Consider the following 23729-nt stretch of genomic DNA (forward strand, 5'->3'; position numbering starts at 1 on the left):
CTTTTCTAAATACAACATTTCTTTAGCTTTTTCCAATAGGAACAACATACTTAATATCTTTTCTAATTATCATTACAAGATTAATAGTAAAATGACAGAAAATGGTGTGTATTCAATCAAGTGTTCTGAATGTAAAGGTGTTTATATTGGCCAAACTGGCAGAAAACTAGAAACACGTATGAACACGAAACTAAATCTAATTCTAATCTTTTTAAACACGGCAAAGAAACAGGTCGTAGAGTTGATTATGAAAATGTAACACTCAAGTGCGATAAAAATCAAGTTTAAAACCTTGATTTATTAGAAACCCTAGTGATTAATAAACATAAAATTTACAACGATAACATTTTACTTAATGATCAAGTTGAAATTCAATATAAACCTTTGTTTATGTATTTGAAACATTTGAAATGACGAATTTTTTGGTCTTTCCAAATTTCCTTTTTCCTGAATTGCTCAACTGCACGAGAATTTTTAAATAGGGTAATGTTTAAACTTTGCAACTTTTGAGTTCCTTGATAAAGGAACCTGTGGTTTAACCAACCTCACATGAAACTACATAAATACATACTCTACATTGACGAAAAATATATAGAATATTGTAACGGTTTTATTTGAAATAATTTGAAAACGCGAAATTTTTTTGGAAAAAAGTTATATGTTTGAAGGGTTACATATAGATGAGGGGTTAAATTTTCTTCAATTTTCGGATCGTGGTTTTTTGGCGGAACGGGTTTGACGCGGCGGGCCGTTCTTGAAAACGTAGAGATTTTGGAGAAGTGGTTGAAGCGTTGAGCTAGCGACGAAAGTTTAAATTTTATTAACATCCGCGTGCGTTATTTTTACGTTGAGATCAAATTAAGGGTTTAGTAGTGCCCTCCAAAGTTATTTTGGGATTGTGGGTCTCATTGTGAATTTTTTTCGACGATTAATTCTTGTTGGTTTTTGCAAATTTTCGTCGGTACTCCTTTGGGAGGATTTTTCAAACCACGTTTTGCGTTTTTACGCGTGCTTCTAATAAATTTTCGTGCGTGAAGTGAGACGGTAAGAATAACGTTAATTCTTTTTCTCATTGTTTCGTCGGTTATAGTTTTTTTACGTTTTTTTTTAGCTTCTTGTATTGGATATTTATTTTTGGTCTAAATTTTTCCCGTCTACGACCTGTCGATTTCGGTCCGTCAATCCAACAGGCGAACATCGTTAAAAACCGTCGTTCCCAAGATCGTATGACTTTTCCGGATAAAGAATTATCATCGGGAAAGTAAAATTTTCAGCGTGTGCAGAATTTTCAAGGTCAGATTACTTAATTTTCTCGTTCTCGGAACATTCGTCGAGTCGTCTTTTTCGTAACCTGTTAACAAACAAAAAAAAGCGTGTTTTTCAAATATATGAACGCTATATATATTTTGAGAAAAATATTGAATTAAATATATAATTTAATATAATAAAGTTTGAGATAAAAAAAAAAAGAAAAAGGAAAAAATTTATAAAAAAAAATAGAACAGTTTATTGTTACTTACCTAGAATTATGTTTGATATTTTTATACTTACCTGAAATAATTGGTTATTTATTATTATTTGGTTTAGTTTATTTTTAGTTCATTTTCTTACTTTTTTTGATTTTGTAAGATCACAGTTAACTCGAGTAAACTTTGGTTAAATTAAATTTTTGTTTCTTATAGTTTTTGAATGATTATTATTATAATTGATTTATTTATTTTTTTTACTTGCACGAAAAGTTACTTTATTTTTTTTTAAATTCTTTTAATAGAGTATTATTATTATTATTATCCGTTTTGTTTTCTTTGATTTTCGTCATTCACTTTCACTTCAGAGTGGGTCCTGTTATGATTGGCATTGAGACAAGGAATACTATCGTAGATCCACTGGCGCCCTATAAAAAAAAAAGAAATCCACCCCTTCTCTACTGAGATTGCCGGCACCTTGTTTTTCGTGGCGTTTTGTTTTGAGTTTTTTGATTATTAATTTTTTTTGTACGCTACAATATACAAAGCATAAGAAAATTCTAACTTACCACAAATATAACAAAGAGGAAGAAAATAATAGATAAGATGAACAATTACATATATAAAGAAAAGAAAATAACAAAATAACGAAAAACACAATACCAAATAACAACACAATATAAAACAAAAGGTAAATGAACGAGAGAACCAAGGCAAGTAGCACCTTGGCCCTGCAACATTATCTTCCCTTAAGCTACACTCCCATCCTAACCTACATAAATCCTAACATACAACCTACACCCTTTCCCAACATACCTACAATAATAAAATGAAATAAGAAATAGAACATAAATAGTGATAGAGAAATAATTCGAAAGTTCATAAAAGGAAAAGATTAAAAATTTTAAATTTCAAATTTGAATTTAAGTTTCGAAACATAAAAACAGTTAATTTTGCATTATTAACTGTTCTCAATGATACCAACCAAACACGAAATATCACAATCCTCCATTACTAAACACGCCACAACAACGAGAAAATTAAAAGTTATATAAGTAATCGATAAACATCAATAACAACAAATAGAAAAACGGAACATGGTGAATTTATTCATGAAAATAGACGTAAGTTTACTTTGTTTTATTATATTTTAAGATAATTAGCTAATTAAGAACAAATTCAACAACATAACCTTAGATAATTTAAAACGTAGTTAAGATAATTGTTTAGGCAACCCAAATAACAAACCAAATTTTTTATGTAACCATGACAATTTTGTCGATTTCAAATGTTATAAATAAAACAAGAAGCCAATGTTGTATTCGTTATTAAAACGACGCTTTTTATTCGATCCTCTGAAGAATTCAACTTCGAACCACAATTCAAGTAAGAACTTTCCAATTTTTCTTTCGAACCAACACCTACAATTATTCCCGACATTTGTCGCGCGAACAATAATAATAATGAACATTTATAATTGTAACAGGACTTCTTCCTGATGATGAGGGCTCAGATTCCTCGAAACATGTAGAAAACACAAAAATAAATAACATCGATAAAGTACAAAAAAAATAATTTAACCTCATATCCAAAATCACCGGAATTAGACCTTTATAAGGAACTTCACATTAATAAAACTAAAGATAAAAACAATAAACTTCTCAATGATTTAACTAACATTGATAACAAAAATAGATTTTTCATTTCATTCATTTAACATTAATTCAATCTTCTTATAAATTATAATGTTCACTTTTATTTTTTGACTTCTAAACCTATTTTCAAATTTAATTTACAACCATCTTACTCTTTCACAGAATTTCTCCGTCTTGTTCAATACATTCATACGCAGTCAATTCATTTCTTAACGCCAGTACACCTTTGATTCCCTTACTTATTGGTTGCTCACATATTTTGTAAGTAGATTTTTTCAAAATTAAATTTTATAATGTTCTATAATATGGTCTTGGGTTCCCTAACACTTGGTTCTTTTACAGAAAATTAATTTTTACGTTTATAAACTTCGTTTTGGTGGTTTATTTATCCACGTGGTTTTACCAAAAAAAATTTTTTAACGATGAAGTAAGTCGCCATTTTTGGTAGCACGCTGCCCTGATCTAATATTTTTCAATTATTTTACAGAAATACTTCGATGATATTTAATTGAATTTTAAGCAATTATTTCCACAAAAATTAACGCTCCCTTCAGGTATCAATTTTGAGTTTCGATGATATTTTGCAGCCCTTTTCGAATTGTTTCAACTTGTAACATGCCTAAAATAATAAGCATGAACCCTCATCATTAACCTTTCACGGTAAATATATATTTTTTGAATTTTTTAAGAATGTTTAAAGGGATTTTCAAGGGTTTTTTAAATGTTAATTTCAATAATAATCTTATATAACTTCTTTATATCACAACTTTTCTTACAATGTGTATTTTAATCTTTAGTCGTGCCAGAACAAGGACACGTTGGTGTTTCGAAACAGCTATACACAAAAATAAAAATAAAACATTTTTCATCGTTACATCGTTTCATTGGTTTAATTTTTTATAATCTCTATAATAACCTGTAGCGTGATCGTGATCACTGACTTTATTATTAGTGAAATTTAAATCAAAAGTAGTTGAACATAAAGAACAAATTCTATTTGCTCTTCTGGTGTAAGTGGAACCATTGGGATATTTAGATCTAAATATTTTGTAAAACTTTCAGCCTCCTTGCGCAATTCTAAAATTTACCTCATGATCGATAGATGGTGTAGCTTAAAATTTACCGGATGATCGATAGATGGCGCTGTCATGTTTTTAATTCTATACGCTATTGTTAAAATTTACCTGATTATCGATAGATGGCATAGCTTAAAATTTACCTGATGATCGATAGATGGTGCAGTTTAAAATTTACCTGATGATCGATACATGGGGCTGTTATATTGTTAAGTTGGATCGGAAATTGCTCCCTCTGTGACGTCACGCGCCAACGTTAGCGCGGGAAATTTGAAATTAAAGAAATTCAAAAAAGTGTGGGATTTTTAAAAGTTAATTACATGGTAACTAACATTGAGGATACTGACACCAAATCCAAGATACTGGATCTTGGTATATCGGACCACACAGTGTAAATATTAACTATACGCTATAATACCGAAATCCCAAAGAATATCACTAGATACACTCGAAATTTATCTTCAAAAAACTTAAATAGACTATGCACATTGCTCCGAGAGATAGACTGGAGTATGATATATAACCCATCAATTACTTTACAAGATAAATTCAACTGGTTTCACAAGACATTAACTACAATATATAACGACGCGTGTCCCACAAGGAACATACAACAATGTAAACCAAAAAAAAAATGGATAACCGACAGAATAAAACAGGTGAGTGTATCACTCAAAAATCTCCATTGGACAATAAAAAATATACAACCTAGATAAAATTGAAAACTCTTCAAATAAAAGTAGAGCGATGTGGTCAATTGTCAATGAAAATCGAGGGAAAAGAAGACCAGACCAACGAATCACACTACAAAATGATGGTGCGGAGGTTTGCGACGAACATTGGTATCAAAATTATTTGCCGAGTATTTCGCGAATGTTACTAATGCACAAATAAATCAACATTTTAAAGGTAAAGTGTCATAGTCTTGCACAACAAGTGAACTGCAACCTTTTACAATTTTCGTGAAACCGGTGTGCGTGGAACATATCATAAAGGTTATTAAAGACTTACGTAACGCTCAACGTTCCAGTGCTGAAGGCAATAGCTGATACAACAGCGAAACCCATTAGCGAACTTGTAAATCTGCCAATTAGCGAAGGTGTATTACCCAATATACTAAAAAACTCTGTTGTTATCCCAATCCATAAAAAAGGTCCGCTCTCGGACATAGCAAATTACAGACCAATAAGTATACAAAATACAATATCAAAAATTTTTGAGAAAACCGTAATCCAGCAAGTTGTGACATTCTTAGAAACCAAATTAATATTGAATAATTTTCAACATGGATTTAGAATTGGTAGATCAACGGAAACTGCATGTGTAGATTTAGTATCGGTTATCTATAAAGCTTCTGATCAAAAACAAAAAACAGCAGCATTATTTTTTGACATGTCTCGTGCATTTGACAGCGTAGATCTAAAATTTCTCTTGAATAAATTATCTAGCGTTGGTATAAGAGGTAACATTTTAAGTTGGTTCGAGTCATTTCTAAGTTATCGAACGATCTATGTATCGGTTCCAGGCGTAAAATCCGACGAATATAATCTGGACTGTGCCGTTGGTCAGGGTACAATTATTAGCCCTATACTCCTCGTACTATTTATAAACGATTTACCAAGTTATTTAAGTGGACGACTCTTCCATAATAATTAACATTCCCGATGTTACGTCATTGGAAAATTATATATCAGGCATTGTAAAAAAATTCGACACATGGTGCTACAAAAATAAACTAATACTGAATGTAGCAAAAACTCAATATTTATACTTTGGTAAGGAACAACTTTCCACTCCTAACATCAGTGTAGCCACCAGTGTTCGATGCCTCTGGATCTATTTCGACAACGATTTATCCTGGTCGCCGCACATCGATCACATATGTAAAAAAATTGCTCAGTCTTACTATGCTATGTTAAACTTAAGATCGGAGTTACCTAAAGATGCGTTTTGCAATTGAAGGGGTCAGTGCAAGAAGTGGACATGTCCAGTTTTTGGTGAAAATTACTTTTTGATGTAGATATGTTCTCTGAAGAATTTTGCATCGTCGTGTGCAAGAAGCAGACCTTTATTTATACAGCCAACAATACAGCAGAGTAATGTTTGTTGTCTACCCTACAATACTTTGCAAGAACCGGACATGACATGGACATATCTCTTTCTTGCACAGTATTCTTCTGTGAATTATTCAGCTTGTTAAAAGTTCGTGTGTTAACGTTGTCCCACAAAAACGTAATTTAATAATAAAATAATAATGAGTTCGGGATCTGAAGAAGATCCATTTGGTGGAGATGATTCTGATGTTGATCGTGATTATAAACCAAATGAGCTAAGTGAATCAAGTTTGGAAAACAGTGATGAAAATGATCATAACCTAACCAACCGAAGAGGGAAAAAACGGTTAATGAATAAGAAAACAATGGAAACGAAACATACGAAAGGAAAATCGCAACTCAGGCAAAGAATATGTTAATACTTCTAATGTTGTTGTACCAGAGAGAGTAATGGGAAATTCTTGCAACTGTAGACTAAACTGTTTTCATAAAATATTCCTTGCAGATAGACAAAAACTTTTCGATAACTTCAATAAGCTACCAAGTAAAGATCTTCAAGATTCTTATTTATGTCACTTTATTACCGTGACTGACGTCGCACGAAAAAGACAACGTATGGACCAACAATTCAAACCAAAAAGTATTAGTTGCAAATTTAGTGTAAGCATTTTTTGTCCTAATGTTTAGCATCAACTTATTATTTTTTATTTCAGGTTAAAGATGGTGTGAAGAATTTTCAAATCTGTAAAAATGCGTTACTGACAATACATGGTATTAACAAAGGAAGAATAGATAGATTAATCAATCATTTAAAAAATAATGCCACCCCTCCAACAGATCTAAGAGGACGACATAATAATAGACCAAATAAAATTTCTCAAGACATTGTTGACCAGATCCACAACCATATATTAAGCTTTCCGAAATATAAGTCTCATTACAGCAGAAATGATAACTTAAGCAAATATTATCTTTCACCTTTACTAAATGTTGCCAAATTACACATGTTGTATCTGGAAAAACATGAACCTGGATATATTCATTATAGAATACTACAAGAGAATGGAACGAATGAAAATTTTAAACCTGTGGTGCAATATGAATTTTTTAGGAAATACTTCACAGAAAATTTTAATATCACATTCGGCAGTCCAAAATCTGACACGTGTCAAAAATGTGACAAATTGATTAAACAAATTGACTCTGCTGACACAGAAGATGAGAAAAACAGACTTCAAACTGAAAAATCGCTTCATGTTTCAAAAGCACAAACTTTCTATGAGGATCTTAAAGATAAATCGGAACTATCGAAAACTGCTGCTCACGTGGAAGTTATAACATTCGACTTCCAACAAAATTTTCCATTACCAGTATCATCAAGTGGAGATGTATTCTATAAGATTCAAATGTGGGTCTATAACTTCTGTATTCATGTTGCAAGCACTGGCAAAAGTTACTTTTTTCTATACGATGAAACCATTGCTGGAAAAGGACAAAACGAAGTAATCAGTCTACTACATTATTTCTTCAAACATGTTATTAGGCCAGAAGTTACAGGTCTTTACTCTGACAACTGCGCTTCTCAAAACAAAAATTTTGTAATGGTTCAATACCTTTTTACACTAGTAGAAATGAAAAGATTTAAATTAATTCACCACCGCTTTCCTGAACCAGGTCACAGTTTTTTACCTTGTGATAGATGTTTTGCAGCTATTGAAAAAAGAAAGCGACGATATGACAAAATTTATCTTCCAAGCGAGTACAGCAAAATCATTAAAGAATTTGAAAAAAATTTTCATGTTATAAAACCTGACCAAATTATGTTTCTAAATTTTAAAGAACATTTTATGCCAAGTTTCAAAAAGAATCCCAGTACGAAAAAAAAACAAATTTACAATATCGAAATATAGAATCTTTCAATATGAAATGGCAAAATTGCCAAAGATTTCATGTAGCGTTTCAGTATCACTACCAATATTCGAAGAGTTTGAACTTAAAATAAATAATAAAATTTCTCTGACAATGCCCCTAGATACGAACATTTTATACATAAAATGAAGAAAATTAAAGAAGCAGAAATTCGAACATGTGATGTCTCTTGCTACAAATTATGTACCAGCATCGGATCAGTGGTTCTATGAGAAAATTAAAAACTTTCATCAGGATTTCCTACAACCTGAAGAAAGAACATCTTGCTCGGAATTTGAAGATGATGATTAATGTTAATGTTACAACTATGGTAGAATTAAATAAACAATACTTAATAAAATTAATGTTTTTTATTAAATTAAAGATAATATATAAATAATTTAATAAATACTGAAAAAAAACCTGTGCAAAAAGTGGACATGTCCATTATTATTACTATTGTTATTAGACAAGTAAAAATATAAAATGGGAATAATTTATAAAAAAAGTAACCACATTTAACTGTCCAAATTCAAAATTTGATTAATTATATTAATAAATACTAAAAACGTTTTTTACCCAATCTGTAAAATTTTTAAAAGTGGACAAGTCCACTTCTTGCATTAACCCCTTCAATTGTACTACTCCCCGTACATTCCCATATTTCTTACGGCATATTACTGTCATCAAGAGGCTTTTCGTTTTGCAAAGGCGCGTAATAAGGTTAATATTTAACTTAAAACAGAGGGATTCCTGTCGTCCTGTGTTTAGAAAACACAAAATGTTGACGGTAATTGCGATATACATATATAAATGTTGCATGTACGTGAAATCTAATAGCGACAAATTTAAACCCGTACCGTCCCACCACGCATATAATACTAGAAACATCAACATATTAACTTTAGACTTGCACAACTCGGCATTGTACGAAAACTCGCCGCTCTACTCGTGCGCCAATATATTTAACAAATTACCAAATGTTGTTAAATCTTTACCTTTGGACAAATTTAAAATTACTCTCTGGATGAATACTATAACGATTAGTACTTATTTTTGACATACCTTATACTACTAACTATAGTCTGAAAGGGTGAATAAAGGTGATTTGATTTGATTTGATTGAAAACCTAACCTAAAAATTTATCCTGACGCCATCTTGTAGTGTGCGGCGAAGGGGGAGGAGGTTTACCGGATGAGCGATAGATGGCGCGCGCGTAAATTCCAAAATTTAATTTTACCTAACAGACTTTGAAACCTTAAAGGCGTGCATCACAACGTTTGAATGCGCGCGCTCAGGAAATTAGGAATATTTCGGAAATAATGCAATCAACCCAACTTAGGTATATTGAAGCAGTTTAAAATAAAACTTACAAATAGATATTATCATCAATGTATATGCACAATTAAACAAATAAACTCTAAATTTATCGGTACTTTTTACAAATTCAATTATATGAGTAGGCTTCGGTTTACCAAGATCCCTGGTACCTTTATACACTATACATTGATCTTCTAACTTCAAAAATTTCTTGATCGATAATATAATTAGCGAGCCGGTTACGCAAAAACGTTGAGAAAGCAGCTTCTAACTCCATCAGTACCGAAGGCCAGGCGCAGATCGGAAGACGCTTTGCATGTAGAATGGGGTAAGGTAAATCCAACTGAAGTTCGGATACATTTTTCTTCCGTTTAAACTCAGAGAGGCCCAAATCTACATAAAATGCAAATTAACTAGTTTTTATTAAATCACCAAGGTTAAGTAAAGTCCAATGCACCACGCCAGCGGGAGTGTTAAGTTAACTTGTGGTTACAATAATGCTGAGCAATAGAATTATTAACGGAAAGGAAATACATACAGATAAATAGAAATTTAAACCGTTAATTCTAAGGAGCAATATTAGGAAGCAATCAATTAAATGTTTAAATTTAATTTTAAGTTTACATTTTCGATAAATTTCATAACATCCATCATTAATATCATTAAAATCTCCATAATAATAAAAATACATTTTCCAAACGCAAAGTTCATGATTTGGTTATTTCATGTATTTCAAATATTTAATAAAGAGATTTCTGCTAAAAAAATGAATATTACAACCAGTGAAGTTCAAAAGAGCAAATTGTTTCTACAAAAATTAACTTATGCTAAATCAGAGCATGAATATGACACAATTTACAAAGAAATGATAGACAATGTACTTGAAATTGTAAAAGATTATTATGAAACAAACTGGGCCCCTATTACTGATCAATGGGTAAAATATCTGTCTTTCCAAAATTTATGTCTATCAAATACTACAATCAGTTGGAGAACTTAAACTTTAATTTAAAAAGCGTAATAAGCCGATATAGCCCTCTAGAAGATTTTATCAAGCACTTGTTTGTTTACATAAACAGGTTCCGTACTGGACAAGACGTCAAAATCTCACAAATGTTAAACAAGCGTTTGGCAAAGCCGTTTAAGACTGGATCTGTGAAAGCGTTATATTGCGAACTTTTGACGACATTTGCATATGAAAAAGTTGAAAAACAGCTTGAATTGTCAGATTCATGTACTGACTTCAAAAATATTGAGGATGACACATTTTTGGCTATATCGACAGAAGGACTGTTAAAAATAACACCATTAGATTGTGAATGCATGTTCCGTAAATCCAATCAGTTACCCTGCAGACATATATTTAAATGCAGAAAACTTTTATCATTGTCTTTATTCGAACTCGTCCATCTGCTTATGTCTAAACAGATGAACGAGACGGTACTCTGAACAAATACTACAAGAATGTGAAAGTAATTTGTCAACTAATGTTGAATTGGTTGAGACAGCAAATGCCAAGGAGATAACAGTTAAAGTAACCAATATAAAACCAAAATTTATGACAAGTCACCAAAAATTCAAAATGATTGATGACCAAGGGAAATAATGGCTAAGTTATGCAGTGAAGTGTCAACACCAATATTTCACAAAAGATTAGATTTTATTCAAAATGTTATTAAGCTCTGGTCTGAAGGAAAAGATACTGCTTTAAACAATATATTCTCTGAAAAGTTTGAAAAAGAGGAAGACATTGAAAATAATGCTTCTTTTTTTAGAATATAAAAAATTATAAAAACCAAATGGGCCTCAAAGTCTCAATTTATTTAAAATTTTTTTCTTTCTAAAATATATTTAAATTTACATGGTACATGTTTCGACTTTCGTCATCATCAGCCAAGTCTATAAACATCAGCAACAAATATATTAAAACGTTAAAGTAAATTAAAGTACTACTTACAGTCAAAGGTGTAAAAAGGTAAAATACATCAAAGAATAAACACGTTCAACACATAATCACAATCGAAAATACTTATAAAATAGCGAAGCGAAATTTTCTTCTATTTTAAAAATAAACTATTTCTAAACAAAATAAAATTATAGAACGAACGACCAAAACAAGAAAGGAAAAAAGTCTGTCAAACAACACGAGAAGAAACACAGTGAAGCGGTCAAACAAGAAATATTGACGAATAAAAATCGGTATTCGTGTAACCAAATTTAAAAAGAATATAAACATCATCAAAAAATTATTAATATTTAAGAAAAGAAAACAACGGTTTATAGAAATCATCATTAATTTGATCATTAAGTAGGTTGGAATTCAAATTTCTTTTCTCTTTATCAATTTCTAGTCTTTCTAATAAGTGAAGTTTAAGACCCTTATCACATTTATGAATTAATTTAACGTTGTCATAGTCAATAATATGACCTGTTTCGATGTGGTGTTTAAAAACGTTAGATGATAGTCTATTTTTGTGTTTTTGCATTCTTGTGTGTAATTTCCTACCAGTCTGACCGATGTAAATAGCTTGACAATTCTTACACTTTATAGAATAAACACCGCTATTGTTACAATCTTTCTCAATCTGTTTGTAATTCGAAAAAATGTCAATAAGCTGATTATTGCCTTACTAAAACTTATGTTTACGTTATATTGTTGTAAAAGATGTTTAATTTTACAGTTAATTCTGTTGTAAGTGAGTGACTTGAAAATATTATTGGATTTTATTGTTGGTGTATATAGAGGATCGTGTTTAATAATATTTCTGTACAGAATGTTATCAATGATTCCTTTGGGAAATCCATATTTAGATGAAAGTTTGAAGATATAATTAATTTCTTTAAATCTGGATGTATTGCTAATGGGGTATGAAAAGACGCGATCAATGAATGAGCAGAATGCAGCAAGTTTGTGGCTGTTACAGTGGTTGGAATCGTAAGGAATAACTATGTTAAGAGAAGTGGGTTTTCGAAAGATTTCAAAATTGAAGTTTTGTTGCTCTCTATTAATAGTTAAATCAAGAAAATTAAGTTTCTTATCACTTTCGATTTCTAGAGCAAATTTTAGTTTATCGTGTATATTGTTCATGTAATGCTACATATCAGTGAGATCTGAGACGCTACCATTCCACACGCAAAAAAAGGCGTCCACATAGCGGACCCATTTTATTATATTTTTGTAATAAAGATTTTTATTGCTATTGATGTATTTATTTTCTATATCATTTAATTTATATATCTTAACTTTAACTTTTCCGTTAAAACGACAATAATTTTGGTCGATTATGTGTTTGATGATATTAGTAAGGTCAGTGGTAAGATTTTTGTCTTTAAAATATTTTGCAAAGATGTTTTCAACTATTTTTAGTGTATAATTAGTATCAACGTTGTTGTAAAGATTACTAACATCAAATGAGACAATAATGTATTTTTCAGGTTTTATGGATTTAATTTTATTTATAAATTCTAAAGAGTTTCTAACGGCAAAGTCAGGTCTAAAGTCGATGAACAATCCGGTAGTAACCGTGCTCAGATAAAAAAAGGTGGAGGTTTTGGATGGCGATTTGTGTTTAAATAAAAGAATAAAATAATAAAATCTATTCTTACTTATATTTCCTTCCCCATTTTTCCCTTCCTTATCACAATACTTTGAATTTTAGTTTTACGCACATTGATTAATTTAACGCACGATACACACGTGGTGGTGGTCGAGTCGCAAGAGGCCGAGCGCCCCCTCTCAAAAGTTTATATATAAAATTATTTCAAAAACCGGTCGGTACAATGGGTTGCCTGAACATTACCACCCACCAAAAAATAAGTGAATAATTATTTTTTCAACAAACAAAAAAAAACTAGTGAAAATTGATAATTGTCTAACACAAGAATTATTGAATTTATACAAATCAAAAAATGAATTTGACTATTAAGTAATTACAGGAATTATAGAAATCTGTATTAATCTCTCATTATCTCTCTGTATTAATCTGTAATCTGTATTATTGACTATTCGGTTGGCAATAAACATAATTTCGCCACAGGGCGCTTTAGCGTGCCTTTAATGGTTTTTACGTCGACCACGCGAATCAGACCATCTTGACCGGGATATGTTTGTATTATTCGTCCAGTGGTCCAGTGCAACGGGGGTTTTGAGTCCTCCTTAATAATAACCAAGTCGCCGATCTTAACAGGTGGTATCGATTTGTTCCATTTGGATCGTTGTTGGAGGGTGTGTAAGTATTCCCTTTTCCAGCGACCCCAAAAATCTTGAACCATTCTTTGTAGCATACTCCATCGAGTTAATCTGTTTAGTGGTGCAGCTGTAACATCTGGGTCTGGAATACTCAGATTTAATGGCCCTAAACATAAAAAATGTGCTGGCGTTAACGGCAATAAATCATTGGGATCGGTGGATAAAGAACATAATGGCCGAGAATTTAGTACGGCCTCAATTTGACTTAAAACTGTGGATAACTCCTCAAATGTGAGTATTTGAGATCCAATAACTCGAGTGAGATGATACTTTACAGATTTAACTCCTGCTTCACTCAGACCGTTGAAATGGGGTGCCCCAGGTGGGTTAAATTTCCACGTGATGCCCAATGTTGTGCCGGTGACGTCCGCCAACTGTCGAAGTTTATTGTAAGCCCCGATGAAATTGGTGCCTTGGTCACTGAAAATGGTGTTACAATTACCACGCCGAGATATAAATCGTTTCAGAGCGGCGATAAAGGCATCCGTTGATAGATCTGAAACTACTTCTAAATGGACCGCTTTAGTGGACGCACACACAAACAAACATATATACGATTTTACAGACCGTACACCTCTAGCTCTGTGCATGGTGGTGAATATAGGACCAGCAAAATCCACTCCTACTACTGAGAATGGCTTCAAGTCGGTCACACGAAATGTTGGTAGGTCGGCCATCAATGGGGTATAAGACTTTGGCTTGGCTTTGAAACATCGGATGCAGTTGGATAGAACTTGATAAATCGCATGACGAGGAGAGATGATCCAATATCGCTGAGATAACAATGATGATAACGTTCGATGTCCAGGGTGCATAAACTTAAGATGAGCTTCTTCAATTATGAGTCTGGTTAACCGAGACGTTCGCGGAAGTAATAATTGATGTTTTTGCTCAAACGGCACTCCCGAATTACACAACCGACCACCCACCCTGAGCAACCCATCACGGTCCAAGAAAGGAGCAAGTTGACGAAAGGGTTTTTTGGGCAATTCATTGTTTTGGATAGATTTAAAAATATCCGAGAAGTGTTGCCGCTGAACATGTTTGATTAAAGTATCCAATGAATGTTGGAGTTCAAAGGCTGATAGTATTGTTGACGTAAATCGTTTTTTCTTGCGAGAATGATATATAAATCGAAGAACATAAGCGACAATTTTTTGGATTTTAGACAACGACGACAATTTGGTAAGTAGATTGTCAAGAAAATTTGGTATAACTTCTGTTGAACAAACTTGTAATGCTCTTTTCTCCAAATTAATTTTCTCATTCGGTATAGCACAAGGATTATTTGGCCAATTTCGATCATGATCCAAGAACCATCGAGGACCATGCCACCAAATATCAGAATTGAGAAGTTGCTCCGGATTAAGACCTCGAGAGGCACAATCAGATGGATTGTGAGCAGACGGAACATACCGCCAACAGTTAGCAGGTAAAATATTCTGAATATGAGCCACTCTATTCGCTACGAATGTTTTCCAATTATTAGGAACAGAATTCAGCCAGTGTAAAACTACTTGTGAATCCGACCAAGCAGTGATAGATTTAATTTTAAGTACAGATGTAAGAATCGGTTGAATGGTTTCAAGAAAGTCAACAAGAAGAGTTGCTCCGCACAATTCCAATCTAGGAATTGTAATTGTTTTAAGAGGTGCTACGCGAGATTTACCGCCAATGAAGTAGGTACGGATGGAATTATCAATTGTGTGATATCTTAAATAAGCGCAAGTAGCGTATCCAATCTCAGACGCGTCGCAAAAAAGATGGAGTTCACATATTAAGTAATCTTCGGATGATATAAATCGTGGTAATTCAAAGTTTGACAATAACGATAATTGTTGTTTAAAGGATTTCCATTGATTTACCAGGTAATCCGGGGGAATTTCGTCCCAGTCGCATTGCAATTGCCAAAGCTGTTGAATGATGTGTTTAGCTTTAAAGGTGCAAGGAGTAAGGAATCCCAAGGGATCATAAATACGGGCGATATCGGAAAGTATGTGACGTTTGGTGATGGAATTGGAACGTGGGGAGTAATGATATTTAAATACGTCTTTAGTTGGATCCCATTGAAGGCCAAGGATTTTAATACAATTGGATTCTGGATCTAGGGACAAAGGAGGTTGCAGATCATCTTGGGAGACTGACTCGAGGACGTCAGAACAGTTGCTTGCCCATTTTCGGAGTTTGAATCCTCCTTGTCGAAGAAGTTCAATTAAATCCCTTTGTAAAACAAGTATTTCTTGAATCGAATTGGCACCCGTTACAATATCATCAACATAAACGTTATGTTTCAGGACATGAGAAGCTTGTGAATACTCTTCTGAATATAAATTAGACAACTCTAGGATTGTTCGAAGCGCTAGAAAGGGCGCAGAAGCAATACCGTAGGTAACTGTATTAAGTTGATAAATTTGAATGGGTTCGTCTGGAGAGAAACGCCATAAAATATATTGATATATTCTATCTGCTGGTGTAATTAAGATCTGACGATACATGTGCTGTATGTCGCAGATAAAGACAAATTGAAATAAACGAAAGTTCAGTAAAATATCAACAATGTTTTGTTGCAACTTTGGACCAATTAGGAGGAGATCATTTAGAGATTTTCCATTTGCTGACGCAGCAGAGGCGTCAAAAACGACTCTCAATTTAGAATTTGGATTTTCATCACGAAATATACCGTGGTGAGGAATAAAATAATTATTGTTGGACATGGGAAAATTAGAAGGAAGCAGAGACATGTGATCTGACGATAAATAATCTCTCATAAACTCAACGTAGTTTTCACGAAGAGTTATGTTTTTAAGCAGTCGACGCTCCAATAAGTTAAATCTTTTTAAAGCCATATTATAAGAATCCCCAAGCATAGGTTTTTCGGCCTTGAACGGCAGCGATAATATAAATCTTCCTTCAGTATTACGCAGGTATGTATTCTTGAAATGAAGTTCACATTTTTCTTCTTCTTTTGACATAATTTTATTTTCAGGTATGGATTCCAGCTCCCAAAAGTCACGTAACGAGGAGTTTAATGAATCATCGATGGTAGACACACAGGTGGCCAATGATTTATTTGAAGACAGTTCTGATTTACCCATCACTATCCAGCCGAAAATAGAATGCAAGGCTATGGGATCGTTCTGGTTACCGCAAATACGACCACCAGTAAATAATTGAGGAACCAATTCAGCTCCTAATAATAAGTCCACTTCGTTAGATGAATAATTATGGGCAGGATGAAAATCGAGATGTTTGAGGTGATCGTATGAGTTAATGATAGAGGACAATGAAGGTTGTGCTGAACAAATTGAAGAGGTAATGATGGCTTTTAGATCGAAGGATACATTATTTGATTGGCAGGATTGGATAGTACAATTAACGCTTCCTTTGTTGCAGATCGATTTCATTGAATTCAATCTGCATATTTCCAGTGACGAATCATTTTGACGTGATAATCGAAGGCGCTGCGTTAGTTTGGTAGTAATAAAATTCGACATGCTGCCGGAATCAATTAGCGCTCTGGCCAAATGAAGTTGACCGAATCGATCTCGAATGTGTACAAATGTGATGGGTAATATAACTTGACGTTTATCAATATGAAGTGATGAATCATCTGATGTGGCTCTCACATGAAGAGCAGACACAGTTGATTGGTTCGATTCGAAATGAAGTAATGTATGATGTCTTTGATTACAGGAATGACATCGATGCTTGGACGAACAATTATTTGTTGAATGATTTTTATTTAGACAATTGCGACATAAATTATGGTCTCTTGCAATCTTTAACCTGTCAACTGGTGACTTGTTATGGAATTGTGGACATCGATATATATTATGAGATTCTGGGCATAAAATGCATTTGGCTGTTAATTTTACCTCTTCAACTTTCAGATTGACGACCTTTCCACGAGGCAGACTGGATGAATTGATCTTAAGGTAAGCTTTATCTGAAAATGTTAACGATACAGATTCTAAAGCCTTTGCTTGTTTTTCTAAAAAGTCTATTAACTGAACATAGGTTGGAATTTCAACATTTGTATGTTCAGATTCGAACTTCGTTTTAGATGAAAGATTCAACTTCTGGAGCAAAATATTAAATAATAAGAAATCCCATTGGTCCACGGGAAATCCCAACATACGGAAACCCTCGACATTTTCTTTGAATAAGTCGACAATCAAGCGAAATGATTTTGAAGATTCTTCAACCATCGGTTTCATTGCAACGATTTCATTGAAATAAAGTGTTGCTAGATGGCGTTTATTTTGGTATCTCGCCTTTAAAGTGTTGTATGCAATAAGATAATTGTCATTGGTAACTGGGAACCCTTTTATGATATTTAGAGCTTCTCCAGTCAGCGATGTTAGCAAATACTGATACTTTGCCACAGGAGATAGCGATTCATTATCATGGACCATAGTACGATACAGGTCAAAAAAGTTGGGCCAATTTTTATAATTGCCAGCGAAAGTTGGAAGAGATAATTTATTTAATTTTGGTGTTGACAGGTTTTGATGATCATTGGTTGGACTTGTAGTAGTAAACGTAGAAGAGTGGATTAGAGCCTTAATAGTAAAGTATGCCATATCCACTCGTTTTCGAATGGTATCTTGCTCATCGAACGCTTCCTCCGAAATTAACCCAATGATCTGATTGTGAATTGTTTTGAAATCATCATATGAAGTATCTGCTTCTTGTGCTTGAGCGATAAATATTAAACGTTCTACAGGATCGTCTTTTACAGCCTTACCCAGGTTCATTGACTCAATGAGCCGATTTTCAAATACCTGGCGCCGCATTAATAATTTGTCTAATTCCTCTGCCATCACGTCTCAAGGGAGAAAGGAATGGTCAAGGAGAATAATAGATATAGTATGATGTAAAAATAATAATGCTTCCAAGGGGAAGTAAAAGACCAAGATTTTACTAAAAAGTAAAGACCATCTGTTGCAGAAAACAACAAAAAAATAAATGTAACCGGTAAAGACCGAGAAAAAAAAGAAAAGAAAGAAAAACTGGTAACGACCCAAACCAAAAATTAATTCAAAAGAAAACTTAAAATAATTATTAATACTAAATAATTATTATAAACCGTAAATAATAAAAAATAATTGCAGGTAATTCCACTGGGGGATTGAGTAAATGTCGCCCTTACGACAGCGAACAAAACCCGTTTACCACGTTGCACGAGGTCACAGATAAAAACGGCGATAACACCAAAAAACGAAACGAATTTGTAAAGGAGATCAATTGGCATAGAAAATACCGCAGAAACACGCTCTTTAAAAAGCCGGAGAAACAATATCACAAATTGCCGATCCGGCTCGAAGGACCAATGAACAATCCGGTAGTAACCGTGCTCAGATAAAAAAAGGTGGAGGTTTTGGATGGCGATTTGTGTTTAAATAAAAGAATAAAATAATAAAATCTATTCTTACTTATATTTCCTTCCCCATTTTTCCCTTCCTTATCACAATACTTTGAATTTTAGTTTTACGCACATTGATTAATTTAACGCACGATACACACGTGGTGGTGGTCGAGTCGCAAGAGGCCGAGCGCCCCCTCTCAAAAGTTTATATATAAAATTATTTCAAAAACCGGTCGGTACAATGGGTTGCCTGAACAGTCGATCTCTTTAAATAAATCTCGAATAAGTGTGGCTAATCTGGAGGTAGGAGAATTATAGTATGCAGTTATTGGTCTGATGGGTAAGTCTTTTTTGTGGAGTTTAATGAGTGAGTAGAGCTGTGGGATGAAGCAATTCATAGGTATGAGATTCTTGGTATTAATCCCTAGTTCTAAGAGGTTACATCGAAACAGGTCATATTATTGACTATGACAACGTTAAATTAATTCATAAATGTGATAAGGGTCTTAAACTTCACTTATTAGAAAGACTAGAAATTGATAAAGAGAAAAGAAATATGAATTCCAACCTATTAATGATCAAATTTATGATGATTTCTATAAACCGTTGTTTTCTTTTCTTAAATATTAATAATTTTTTGATGATGTTTATATTCTTTTTAATTTTGGTTACATGAATACCAATTTTTAATCGTCAATATTTCTTGTTTGACCGCTTCATTGTGTTTCTTCTCGTGTTGTTTGACAGACATTTTTCCTTTCTTGTTTTGGTCGTTCGTTCTATAATTTTATTTTGTTTAGAAATGGTTTATTTTTAAAATAAAAGAAAATTTCGCTTCGCTATTTTATAAGTATTTTCGATTGTGATTATGTGTTGAACGTGTTTATTCTTTGATGTATTTTACCTTTTTACACCTTTGACTGTAAGTAGTGCTTTAATTTACTTTAACGTTTTATATATTTGTTGCTGATGTTTATAGATTTGGCTGATGATGACGAAAGTCGAAACATGTACCATATAAATTTAAATATATTTTAAAAAGAAAAAATTTTAAAATAAATTGAGACTTTGAGGCCCATTTGGTTTTTATAATTGTTTATATTCTAATACTATAACAGTCTCATATGGATTTCTTACAATCTTTTTTTTTATTCTTCTTAATTCTCTATCCAGGTTTTATTGTGGGGAGCAAATTTGGCATCTTATTTTATTTTGGGGATTAAATCCATTCCGAACAATCTCTTCGGAGAACCATATCAGTAGTATAGATTCGCCGATTCAAGAACCTCCTCCTCGAACCTGCGTTCTAGGAGGAGGTTCTTGAATCGGCAAATTTTTTGGGGGTCAGAGGAGGTTCGATGAGGAGAGGAGGTTCTTGAATCGGCGATTCTTTTGAGGGTCGGAGGAGATTCGATGAAGAGAGGAGGAGGTCAATTAACTTGAGAAGGTCATGTTATTTTGACAAAATTATTAAAAATCTATCTTTATTTAGGTTATGTTATTAAAAATTTATCTTTATAACCTGTTTACCTAGATGAAAACAATTACTATGTTTATCCTTCGACGCTTCTCAATGAACTGTTAATGTTTTTGATATATCTCTTAACTTATTGTACACAAAGGTATACGGTTTTAGCACATGTAGGTATACAAATAAGTGAGTCATGATCTACCTGCGGGATATTTTTTTAAAATTTATTGTGTAAAGGTATACGGAGCTTTAAAATATGCGAGGAGGTTCTTGAATCGGCTAATTTTTTGGGGGGATACGTTCGAGGAGGAGGTCAATTAACTTAATACTAGTAAGTGAGTCATGATCTACCTGCGAGATATTTTTTTAATTTATTATGCAGAAGTATACGGAGTTATAAATATACATGTATACAAACGCACTCGATGCATCCTCCTCCTCCCAATAAGTTTCAGGAGCGGTGAGGGTTTATAAACGCCTGCGAAATGTGGCATTGACGTAGTTCTTTCATAACAAGTAGAAGTGTACAACATTAAATTGTAAAATGGTCGTGTGTGAGGATTGTGGAAAAAGTTTTACTCGAGTTGACAATTTAAAAAGACATCAACGATTATCTTGTATTGGCAAGAGAATCAAGCTTGACGCACCGCAAATTCCAAAAGCAGTAAAATGTGAGGCTTGCGATGATTATGTAAATAGACAATGTTACTCTGCACATTTACGAAGCAACGCACACAAGCGTAACGCTTTTGTTATAATCGATGACGGAGTGGAGAGAATAGCTGGAGCATTCGGTGACAAAATCGTCAGTTATCGAATAAGTGAAGAAGGTTTTTTTGTGGATTTGGATGAATTTTCTCATAGAATTCGAGAAAAAATACTAAATCTAATACAAAGCGCAATCGATATTCACCGAAATGTAAAATTAAATATGGAATGTTTTGGTTTGTATTTTTTACAATCAAATAAAGACTGTGAAATAAAATCATTCAATACGAAAAATAAGGTAGTATCATTAGCGTCGGATCTGTATAAAATATATAAGGAATTTATTGATGAAATTTCATCAAAAATGTCAGAATTCCAGGAACGAGATTCAGGTAAGCGTAATGTGACATAATATACCTATATATTAAAAAATAAATGTTTCAATATTTTATTTAGGATGGACTTTAATGCAAATTCTCTATATGGAGTTAAATTTAAACAAATATAATCCTATCAGAGCATCTAATTACATCGATCTACCATCGCAAATAAAAGCAAAGCGTGCTGTGATAAATATACAAAACGCGGATGATGCATGTTTTGCATGGGCTGTAACATCCGCACTACATGAACCGAACGGTTTACCACAGAGGACATCTTCGTATCCGAATTACCTAGACTGCGGCTTAGACTATTCAAATATTGTTTTTCCAGTTAAATTACGAGATATACCTGTATTTGAAAAGCAGAACAAACTATCTATTAATGTATATGGAATAAATGAGTATTTTAAAGACGGTGTTATGAATTATGACATAATTACAATGTATATATGTCGACAAAAAGAAGAAAGACATATTGTAGTGTATTAAAGTACAAACATGTTTAAAAAGCCTCCCCTCTACTCACGATCGTCGATCGGTGCGCAATGCCGATCGCCCCGACACTGATTAATGGGTTGTCATAAGGTTAAGTGGTATTGAATATATTATAGTAAAATATGTACGTAGTTTTTATTCATACACTACAGTGGCGACGAGGATATTAAAGAATGGTTGACAAAGAAGATGAAACACGCGGTAGTATGAGAAATATTGGTATACAGCATGAGTTCGATCCGAAAAATATAGAATGGACGGTGCATCGAGGTCGGCTGGAACAATTTTTTATTGCAAATGGTATTGTCGAAGACCGAATTAAGAAAGCAATCCTCATCAACAGTTTGTCCCAGGAACCCTACAAGTTAGTAGAAAGTTATTTAATGCCAAAAAAATTATCAGATTGTCCATATGCGGATATAATAAGCGTTTTAAACAAATTTTATTCTAAGAAAAACGTGATCTTTGCTGAGCGCCATGTTTTTTACGCCGCAAAGAAAGACGTTTATGAAAACGTACAGTCATGGGCAGTTAGAATAAAGAAATTAGCAACTAATTGTGAATTTGAGGCATTCCTTGAGACTGCGATGCGGGACAAATTCATTGTAGGCATAGGCGATAGAAAAATCATAGATCGCTTATTTGCCGAAGACGACAAGTTAACCTTCGAGAAGGCGGTCGAAATCGCGGAACTGGTTGAGTCAGTTTTGGACGGCTACGGGGTTGCGGCGAGCGAGGCTAGCGGCGGCGTTTCCCGATTCAAGACCGAGCCCGTAGAAGAAGAAATCCTGCGGCTGGATCAGCGATGGCACAGAAATAGGGGAAGAGGGAAGTCGGAGCGAGGCGGACATGGTACAAGATTCACGCGCGGCCAGAGCGGCCGAGCTTATGCAGACACGACGCCGACGTCAGCCGGTGCGTCATCAGCAAGGGGTGACATCCACGGTGGTGGCGGCGCAGTAAGGTGTTATAGATGCGGTAACGTAAATCACAGGGCAGATAGATGTAAATATAAAAATTATATTTGTAATTCTTGTGGCAAAATAGGACATTTGAGCGCAGTTTGCAATAGTAAAAGAAAAGTTAATTATTTAGATATTTCATTAAATAATATTAAATCAAATGTTGAATTATTCAAACCTATAATGGTTAAAATTACTGTACTTAATAAAGAGTATGAATTTGAATTGGACAGTGGAGCTGGTATATCAGTTATGTCAAAAGATTATTGGTTAAATAATTTTGGTCACTATCATTTGTATGAAACAAATTTACGGTTGGTTAATTATTGTGGATCTGAACTTAGAATGATAGGAAAAATTAAACTTTAAATTACATATAATAAAAATAGAAAATACATTGAATTTTGTGTGGTAGATCATAATGGGAAATTACCATTATTGGGTCGTAATTTCATTAGTGAATTTAGTTTGGCCTTACAAGAAATTAAAAGTCTGCAATGCAGAAATACAATTAAAGATTATCTTGCGGAGAAATATTCTAAAGTTTTTTCAAAACAATTGGGTACATTTAATAAATTTAAGGTGAATTTAAAATTGAAAGAAAATTGTACTT

At 33.2% G+C, this 23729-nt stretch overlaps 2 protein-coding genes across 2 annotated transcripts; one reads left to right on the forward strand and one right to left on the reverse strand.

Moving 5' to 3' along the window:
- Positions 1-13482: 13482 nt before the first annotated feature.
- LOC111429476 (uncharacterized) lies at positions 13483-18552 on the reverse strand. The gene has a single exon (XM_071198864.1). The coding sequence runs from the start codon at positions 18550-18552 to the stop codon at positions 13483-13485; it is 5070 nt and encodes a 1689-aa protein (XP_071054965.1).
- A 3775-nt stretch (positions 18553-22327) lies between these two features.
- On the forward strand, positions 22328-23485 carry LOC139431227 (uncharacterized). The gene has a single exon (XM_071198865.1). It carries the CDS (start codon positions 22328-22330, stop codon positions 23483-23485), a length of 1158 nt encoding a protein of 385 aa, XP_071054966.1.
- Positions 23486-23729: the final 244 nt, after the last annotated feature.

Source organism: Onthophagus taurus, chromosome 8, assembly GCF_036711975.1.
Source record: "Onthophagus taurus isolate NC chromosome 8, IU_Otau_3.0, whole genome shotgun sequence".
Classification (NCBI taxonomy): domain Eukaryota; kingdom Metazoa; phylum Arthropoda; class Insecta; order Coleoptera; family Scarabaeidae; genus Onthophagus; species Onthophagus taurus.